The 9592-nt window shown below is 50.1% G+C and overlaps 1 protein-coding gene across 1 annotated transcript in view; it reads left to right on the top strand.

The window, feature by feature from the left end:
• The first annotated feature begins 434 nt into the window (after window positions 1-434).
• Window positions 435-9592, top strand: part of SLC43A2 (solute carrier family 43 member 2) — a 47556-nt gene continuing 38398 nt past the window's right edge. Inside the window, exons 1-2 of the mRNA XM_065418244.1 lie at window positions 435-492; window positions 2990-3186. Coding sequence (XP_065274316.1) covers window positions 3027-3186 — 160 coding nt within the window. The 5' untranslated portion in view covers window positions 435-492; window positions 2990-3026. The remainder of the gene's footprint in view (window positions 493-2989; window positions 3187-9592) is intronic.

Below are 9592 nucleotides of genomic sequence, written 5' to 3'. Positions count from 1 at the left end.
GGGTGGCCCGGGAGCGGGGGGTGCAGGGGGCGAGGGGTGGCCCGGGCGCACCGGGGGCGGGGGGAGCAGTGGGCGAGGGGTGGCCCGGGAGCGGGGGGTGCAGGGGGCGAGGGGTGGCCCGGGCGCACCGGGGGCGGGGGGTGCAGGGGGCGAGGGGCCCGGGCGGGGGGAGCAGCGGGCGAGGGGTGGCCCGGGAGCGGGGGGTGCAGGGGGCGAGGGGTGGCCCGGGCGCACCGGGGGCGGGGGGAGCAGTGGGCGAGGGGTGGCCCGGGGGCGGGGGGCGCAGCAACACCTCGCGCTCCGCTTCGGGACCTCAGCGGCGGTGCGGCCCCGAGGCCGCCCCCTCCCATGCCGGGTGGGCGCTGATTGGCCACCGCCTGTTTCCAGCCCCCTCGCAGCCAATCACCTGCCGCCGCTGTTTTGTCTAAGGAGCCGAATAAAAAACACCGGGTGGAACCGGAGCGAGCGAGAGCGGAGCGCGCGCCGGGCGGGGTGAGCGGGGCCGGGGCGATGCTGAGGGGCAGCGGGGCGCACGGAGGGTTGGGGGGACCAGGGGGTACCCGGAGGGGGGAGTTGGGGGCACTCTGGGGGGAGGGGACTGATGGAGAGGAGGGGGTACGGAGCGGGTTGGGGTACCTGGAGGGGGGAGTGGTGGGAGGGGAGACACTCTGAGGAGGGGGGGGACTGATGGAGAGGAGGGGGTATGGAGGGGGAGTTGGGGGTACTCTGAGGAGGAGGGGACTGATGGAGAGGAGGGGGTATGGAGGGGGAGTTGGGGGTACTCTGAGGAGGAGGGGACTGATGGAGAGGAGGGGGTATGGAGGGGGTTGGGGGCACTCTGAGGAGGGGGGGACTGATGGAGAGGAGGGGGTATGGAGGGGGTTGGGGGCACTCTGAGGAGGGGGGGACTGATGGAGAGGAGGGGGTATGGAGCAGGTTGGGGTATCCAGGGGGGGGGACTGATGGAGAAGAGGGAGCAGGGGGTGCTGAGGGTTGGAGGCACATTTTGGAGCCAGCTGGGGCTGTGTTTGGGGGCAACTGGGGGGGCTCAGTGTCAGAGCCTGGGATCCCCAATGTGGGGGTCAGTCCCTGCATATTCTGTGGCTGGCCTGGTTGCCCCGGAGCCTGGTCTTCCCTGTCTTTTCAGTGCTGCGGCCAGTTCAGACTGGTTTTGGCTGTTGCATGGTGGGTGCTGGTGGTCTGTGTGGGGTGAAGAAGGGTTATGGTAGCTCATGTGGACAGGGCAGGACTGCCCCTTGTGCCAGGTGACACTGGGGTCTGTGAGTGGGGAAGTACCCGAGGCGGCCAGGGGTTGTGTTCTGCCTGTCACTGCAGCATTAGGGGTGAGTCCTACTCCACACTCACAGCTCAAGCTTCCTGTTAGTAAATGGGGTCAGACCCTCCATGCTGGGGGTGAGCCAGGAGGAAGGGACCTTGCTCTAGATCCAGGAATCACAGGCAGCCCTGGTGTTCCTGACTTTCCTCATGGCCGTCTCTTCCTCCTCATCATTAAAGTGGGTTCTTCTCTGAAAAGTGACTATAGAAATGGCTTCTTCAAATGGGGCTATGAGTCTCCTCTAGAGCAGTGGCTCTCAACCAGAGGTACTTGTATTCCCTGGGGGTATGCAGAGGTCTTCCAGGAGGTAGGTCAGTTCATCTTATTTGTCAAGTTTACAACAGACTCTAGAGCCCTGCAGCAGAACTGGGGTCTGGTGGGTCCTGCAGGACCCACTGCCATAACAGTGGGAGAGGGATAAAAATTCAACAAACAAGGTGGGAGTGGATATTGCAGGGTGGGACAGGAGCAGGATTTTAAAAATAGCCCTCCAGTGCTGCAAACAACATGAACACCCTGGCCAAAAGCCACCACTCTCTAGCTGCCCAGCTCTGAAGGTGCTACTGCCAGCAGCAGCATAGAAGTAAGGGTGGTATGGTATCGCCACCCTTACTTCTGTGCTGCTGCTGGTGGTGGCACTGCCTTCAGAGCTGGGCAGCCGGAGAGGTTTTTATGTGAGGTGGAACTTGGGATACGAAAGACAAATCAGACTACGAAAGAGGCACAGTAGTCTGGAAATGTTGAGAACCACTGATCTAGCCTGACCAACGAATCTTCCCACAGATATTTGAGGTAGAGACCCTGAGCTTAGGAACTGAAATAAAGTCCAAGTTTTCCAAAATGGCCACTGATTTTGGAGTTCCGAAGTTCTTGAAAACCAGGCCCAGGCTGTCTCAAATAGGGCAGCCAAAATCAGTGGCTGCTTCTAAAACACCACTTTCACAGTTGCTCTTCAGAGCAGATCTGCACTCCAGTGTAGGGTGAATCCATCATTTGCTCAAGCTGGATGGACTCAAAATGATCAAGAATGTCTGAGACTCAACAGGCATAGATAACCAGATTGGTACCCTTGTAGGGGCCCAAACCTCTCCTGCCTTCAGTTCTGCAGATAGACTGATAAGTTGGATGATTCTCCATTCTGCAAGCTGCTATATTTCTTATTGGGGCCACCTTAAAAAGGAGGTCTGCCTTGTCCTCTCTCTCCATCTCGCTACAGGTGGCAGGCAGGGCACTGGGGTTGCCATAAAAATGGGCTCTGAGCAGGCAGTGGGAGACATCTCCTACTGTGGTTTCACCCAGGCTGTGCTTTCATACCTGCTGTTCATCAGGTAGAACGGACGCAGCGCTGAACACTCCCCTGGAGTGCAATATACGCAGCAGAGAGACCATAACGCCAGGTTCAAGTGCACGTGTGCTCCCTTCCCTCCTGGGCTGCTTGACATTGACTCTCTGAATTTCATTCTGCAGAGCTTAGTTTTACGCCTCAATGGCTTCTATTTAGCATGTAGTTTTGCACATCTGTCAGAGCAGATATCTGTACTTGAATTCTGTTCCATGTAGCCCCTACCTGCAAGTAGCAGCCATGAATATCTAATTCTATAAATATTGACACATGGGGATGAACTTAAGAGTCCTGTTTTCAATTTGTTACAGGTTTAGATACTAGAGAAATAAGTCCTCACGTGTTGCAATGGCTCCCACACTTGCTACTGCGCATCGGCGGCGCTGGTGGATGGCATGCACAGCTGTTGTAGAGAATCTTCTCTTCTCTGCTGTTCTTCTGGGCTGGGCATCACTGCTCATCATGCTGAAATCCGAAGGATTTTACTCCTACCTATGTCATGAACCAGGTAAGGAAGAAGTCTGGGGGCTGTTCACATGAATTCAGCTGAGTCTGTTCTGGAGATTTGACTGTGATGTATGTCAGGGTTGGGGCATGGCAAAGAAGCTCGCAGTCTGTGTGTGCTGGTGTGAAGAGCGCCTATGTGATTAGGGTTGATGCACTGATCAGGCCTGGAGGAATGCATTCTCCCTCCCTAGATTCTCTTGGAGACTTGCTGACATAACATTTGTATATAATATCTTTGGTGTGTCATGTGCTTTGCAGAGAGTGTGAAGATTGGGCCTTGTCCTGAGGATCTTACAGTCTAGGCAAATACAAGACTCCTAAGCTTTCCTATACTGTCTTTCCTCTACCTTGCCTCTCTAGCTGGGGTCTTGCTGATCTTTCAAAGAGAACGTTCAGATAAGCTGTTGATTAGAGTTTATGGAAAGAGGTGGGTGTGGAGAAAGAGTGTGACAAAACAGGGAAGATGCTCTAGGTGTACAAGAGAAGCTCAGGGCTGCTTGTGGTATGAGACAAAAGGGGATGGAGGAAAGCAGAGCTGGTGGGGTGCAGCACATGAGCAGGAGAGTCTGGGGAAAAGTCATCGGGCCCACCTTTAACTACACCCTCTCTTGCCCACACATCCAGGCTTTGGCCAAATCCTGCTACTTCTCCCTTCACAATGTTTCTGAGATCTGTCCTATTTCTTTCTGTCCAGCTAGTAGGAATGTTCATCTAGACCACCTCCGCCTCTCCCCACAGTTACTGTAACCTCTCACCATTGGTCTCCCTGGGTGCATCTACACAGCCCTTGACAGTGAGTCTTAGAGCCCTGGTCAATAGACTTGGGTTTGGGTCATGCTAAAAATAGCTGTGTAGACATTGTGGCTCGACTCATTGTGGGGGAGACGGTTGGGATGGGGGAGACGGTTGGGAGATGTCCAGTTAATCTCCACGCCAGATTCCAACACTGAAAAAGAGGGCGAAGAGATAAGCACAGATATAGATAGGGGTAGGGAATTGGACATTAGAAGGAGGGGGCGGATGGACACTACGGGGTCCGTACCAAAGTGCATAACTAATGGGAGAAAGGATAGACAGCATACGGTAAGATGTTTATACACCAATGCGAGAAGCCTAGGTAACAAAATGGAGGAATTGGAGCTCCTGGTCCAAGAAATGAAACCTGATATCGTAGGAATAACCGAAACATGGTGGAACTGTAGTCATGACTGGAGTACAGGTATGGAAGGGTATGTGCTGTTTAGGAATGACCGGAAAAAAGGTAAAGGTGGGGGTGTGGCACTGTATGTGAATAATGAGCTAAAATGTAAAGAAATAATAAGTGATGGAATGGATAAGACAGAGTCTGTCTGGGCAATGATTACACTGGGTAAAAGAACTACTAGAGCCTCCCCTGAGATACTGCTTGGGGTGTGCTGTAGACCGCCAGGATCTAGCCTGGATGCGGACAGAGAACTATTTAATGTTTTTAAGGAAGTAAAAACTAATAAGAGCTGTGTGATCATGGGGGACTTTAACTTCCCAGACATAGATTGGGGAACAAATGCTAGTAACAATAATAGGGCTCAGATGTTCCTAGACGTGCTAGCAGATGAATTCCTTCATCAAGTAGTAGCTGAACCGACGAGGGGGGATGCCATTTTAGATTTGGTGCTGGTGAGTAGTGAGGACCTAGTTGAGGAAATGGTAGTAGGGGACAACCTTGGCTCGAGTGATCATGAGCTAATTCGGTTTAAACTAAATGGAAGGATTAACAGAAATAAAACTGTGACTAAGGTTTACGATTTCAAAAAGGCCAACTTTAATAAATTAAGGCAACTACTTAGGGAAGTGGATTGGGCTAACATACTTAGAGAGCTAAAGGCAGATGAGGCCTGGGATTATTTCAAGCTGAAGTTGCACGAGCTGTCCGAGGCATGGATCCCGAGAAAGGGGAAACGATTAGTAGGCAGGAGAATTAGACCTAGCTGGATGAGCGGGCGTCTCAAAGGGGCGATTAAGAAAAAACAGAAAGCGTACAAAGAATGGAAGAGGGGACAGATCGGCAAGGAAACCTACCTTATTGAGGTCAGAGCATGTAGGGATGCGGTGAGAAAGGCCAAAAGCCGTGTAGAGTTGGACCTCGCGAGGGGAATTCAATCCAATAGTAAGAGGTTTTATAGCCATATAAATAGGAAGAAAACCAAGAAAGAGGAAGTGGGACCGCTGAAGCATGTAAATGGAGTGGAGATTAAGGATAATCTAGGCATGGCACAATATCTAAATGAATATTTTGCGTCGGTGTTTAATAAGGCTAATGAAGGGCTTAGGAATAGAGGGAGCGAGACAGAGGGGAATAAAGGAGGGGCGATTGCAATTACAGTATCAGAGGTGGAAGCCAAACTTGACCAGCTAAATGGGACTAAGTCGGGCGGACCGGATGATCTTCATCCTAGAATATTGAAGGAGCTGGCGCGAGAAATTGCAAGCCCCTTGGCGATAATTTTTAATAAATCTGTAAACTCGGGGGTGGTACCGATGGACTGGAAAATAGCTAATGTGGTTCCTATTTTTAAGAAGGGGAAAAAAAGTGACCCGGGTAACTACAGGCCTGTTAGTTTAACTTCTGTAGTATGCAAGGTCTTGGAAAAAATTTTGAAGGAAAAAGTAGTTAAGGACCTTGAGGTGAATGGCAATTGGGACAAATTACAACATGGGTTTACGAAAGGCAGATCGTGCCAAACCAACTTGATCTCCTTCTTTGAGAAAGTAACAGACCTTCTAGATAAAGGAAATGCGGTGGATCTAATTTACCTCGATTTTAGTAAAGCATTTGATACTGTGCCGCACGAGGAATTATTGGTTAAATTGGAAAAGATGGGGATCGATATGAAATTCCAGAGGTGGATAAGGAACTGGTTAAAGGGGAGACTGCAGCGGGTAGTACTGAAAGGTGAACTGTCGGGTTGGACGGAGGTCACCAGTGGGGTTCCTCAAGGTTCAGTTTTGGGTCCGATTTTATTCAATCTATTCGTTACTGACCTCGGAACCGAATGTAGGAGTGGGCTGATAAAGTTTGCGGATGACACAAAGTTGGGAGGTATTGCCAATTCGGAGAAGGATCGGGATATTCTGCAGGGAGACTTGGATGACCTTGTAAATTGGAGTAACAATAATAGGATGAGATTTAATAGTGAGAAGTGCAAGGTGATGCATTTAGGGATGACTAATAAAAATTTTAGTTATAAGTTAGGGACGCATAGGTTGGAAGTGACGGAGGAGGAGAAGGACCTCGGAGTCCTGGTTGATCGCAGGATGACTATGAGTCGGCAATGTGACGTGGCTGTGAAAAAAGCTAATGCGATTTTGGGATGCGTTAGGCGAGGTATTTCTAGTAGGGACAGGGAGGTGCTGCTTCCGTTATACAAGGCGCTGGTGAGACCTCATTTGGAGTACTGTGTGCAGTTCTGGTCTCCTATGTTTAAAAAGGATGAACTCAAACTGGAACGGGTACAGAGAAGGGCCACTAGGATGATCCGAGGAATGGAAAACCTTTCCTATGAAAGGAGACTCGAGGAGCTCGGTTTGTTTAGCCTAACCAAAAGAAGGCTGAGGGGGGATATGATTGCTCTCTTTAAATATATCAAAGGGATTAATACCAAGGAGGGAGAGGAATTATTTCAGCTCAGTAGTAATGTGGACACGAGAACGAATGGATATAAACTGGCCGTGGGGAAGTCTAGGCTTGAAATTAGAAGAAGGTTTCTAACAGTCAGAGGGGTGAAATTTTGGAACAGCCTTCCGAGGGAAACGGTGGGGGCGAAAGACCTTTCTGGCTTCAAGATTAGGCTTGATAAGTTTATGGAGGGAATGGTTTGAAGGGATAACATGATTTTAGTCAATTAGGCATTAACGTGCCATCGCGGGTAAAATGGGGGTCCGGCTGTAGAATCTTGCCTGTATGCTCGGGGTTCTGCTGATCGCCATATTTGGGGTCCTCCAGGGTAGATTGGCAGAGGCCCTGGAGGTTTTTCGCCTTCCTCCGCAGCATAGGGCAGGGGTCGCAGGCTGGAAGATTCTGTTGTGGGTGGGTCAGCTTTTGTGGCCTGCATCATGCGGGAGGTCAGACTAGATGACCATATTGGTCCCTTCTGACCTTAAAGTCTATGAGTCTATGAGTCTATGAGACTCTTGAGATCATCCCACTCCCTAGGCTTCAGAGCCTGAGTTCCAGCCCGAGCTGCAACCTCTACACAGCTATTTTTAGTGTGTCAGCCCGAGCCCCACAGGCTTGAGTCTGTCAACCTGGGCTCTGAGACTTTCCACTGTGGGCTGCCATGTATCCCAAAATGCTGATGCTACCCCCTACAGTCCATTCAGAATGCTGCTACTGAGACCATCTTCCTTGCCCATCACTCTGACCATTTTGCGTGCACACCTTTGATCCTTCTACTGGCTCCCCCTGCTTCACTGCATCAAGTTCATGTCTGTTCTCCTCACCTCTGAGTACTTTCACTGCTCCCTACTACTTCTCTCTTGTCTTGTAGAGCATCACCTGCTCCGCCAGGAGTGCCAATCTCTGGTGAAGGGAAGTGATGAGCCAAGAACTACACTGTAGCTGCCCCTGTTCTATGGGGAGGATGCTAGCTGGATTATCAAATGTGATGGAGGAATATGGGAGATGGGATTGGGAGTGGAGAGGAGAGGTGCCCCTAGTCTGAGCAAGGAGGGGTTTGTGAGCTGAGGATCAGCAGAGGGAATGGGAGGACGGCCTTCAGCTTGGAGAGTTCTCTTCTGAGAAACTTGACAAGATCTTGGGCTGAAAGAGAAATGGGCGAAGGAGGTGGCACAAGTTTGAGGAGCAGCAGTGCTGTGATGGGGGTTGTAGATGTGTGGAGCCAGTCAGGGGGGGGAGGGAACTGGTTGATGAGGCAAATGGCAGAACTGAAAGAGGAAAAAACAAACTTTAATGCAGCAAGTTAAGCAGCATCCTTGGAGTCTCTCCAGAGATGATTTGGCCATGCATGAGTCAGGGAAGCTGATGTGGGGCAGAGTCAGGGCTGGGGGTTGTTGGGATGAATGGAGTAGTGAGCGGGGGGGAGAAGAGGAGGTGAAGGTGAGTACGGAGAGGAGGGAGTCTCTATCAGGATTGGGGCTGAGAGCAGCAGAGAAGTCTGAGCTGGTTGACGGGTGGTTGTGGAAGGAATATGGTCTGGGGGGAGTGAACAAAACTTAGGGAAGAGGTGACTGTGAGAGTGGATGGCTGAAGGACCCTCCTGTCCTAAACTAGCAACATACAGCAATGCTACACCCTAAACATCTGCCTCTTTCACCCTAGCTTGGCTGCACTACAATGCTGGCTAAAGTGTTTCATTTCATGTACTCTATACATTATGATTGTAAAATGCTGCAAGATGTCCTAGTCTTACAGTTTTGTATGTTGCATTTTTCCTGCCATCTAGTCTAAAACTTATAACCATTAATAACCTCTGTAACTGTGCAGATTAAGAGAACAAAGGTAGTAAAATACCATCCTGCATGACAATCTGATTACCTGTAGTGGGTGGGAAGGAATTCACATATACAGTTGGTTAGGTTCATTCAGGGTAGCTTGACTGACTTCTTTTGGAGTATCTAGCATTTACCAGCTTAAGAGGCAGGGTACTGAACTAGCCCATGGTCTGATCCATCACATCCGATACTTACACCTTATGGCCCTGACTGAAACAATTTATCTCCCTCCTTCATGTGCTGTTAGGTGGTTATCACAGTTGTGTGATAGTATAGGAAGCTGTGCGAATAAAGCTCTGTTTATTCATGCTTCTCACCCCAGCTGTTGCTTATCTGGGATATTTATGTTCCTACCTCCATTTGTTAGGTGACACCACTAAGGGTGTGTCTACACTAAAATTAAATGCCCATGGCTGGCCTGTCAGCTGACTCAGATTTGCAGGACTCGAGCTATGGGGCTGTTTAATTGCATTCAGGCTCCTTCAGCTGACATGGGCCAGCTGTGGGTGTTTAGTTGTGGTGTAGACATGAGCCCTTTCATTATTTACAGAGGGATAGCTCAGTGGTTTGAGCATTGGCCTGCTAAACCCAGGGTTGTGAGTTCAATCCTTGAGGGGGCCATTTAGGGATCTGAGGCAAAAATCTGTCTGGGGATTGGTCCTGCTTTGAGTGGGGTTGGACTAGATGATCTCCTGAGGTCCCTTCCAACCTTGACATTCTATGATTCTATGTTTTCCATGGTACTTCCCTGTGCACAAGGTATAAAGAGTTAATTGCCAATTAGCCATTCACTTTTTTTTTTTTTTTTTTAAATCCACCATCCAGTTCTTCTAAGCTTCCTGGGTTGAGTTAACTATTCTAGAAAATTCCATTTTATATGATCATGAAAGACAGCAGGTGGTATTGCAAGTATTCTC

This window comes from Emys orbicularis, chromosome 17 (assembly GCF_028017835.1).
Source record: "Emys orbicularis isolate rEmyOrb1 chromosome 17, rEmyOrb1.hap1, whole genome shotgun sequence".
Classification (NCBI taxonomy): Eukaryota; Metazoa; Chordata; order Testudines; family Emydidae; genus Emys; species Emys orbicularis.
This window is presented reverse-complemented; position numbering and strand designations above follow the sequence as displayed.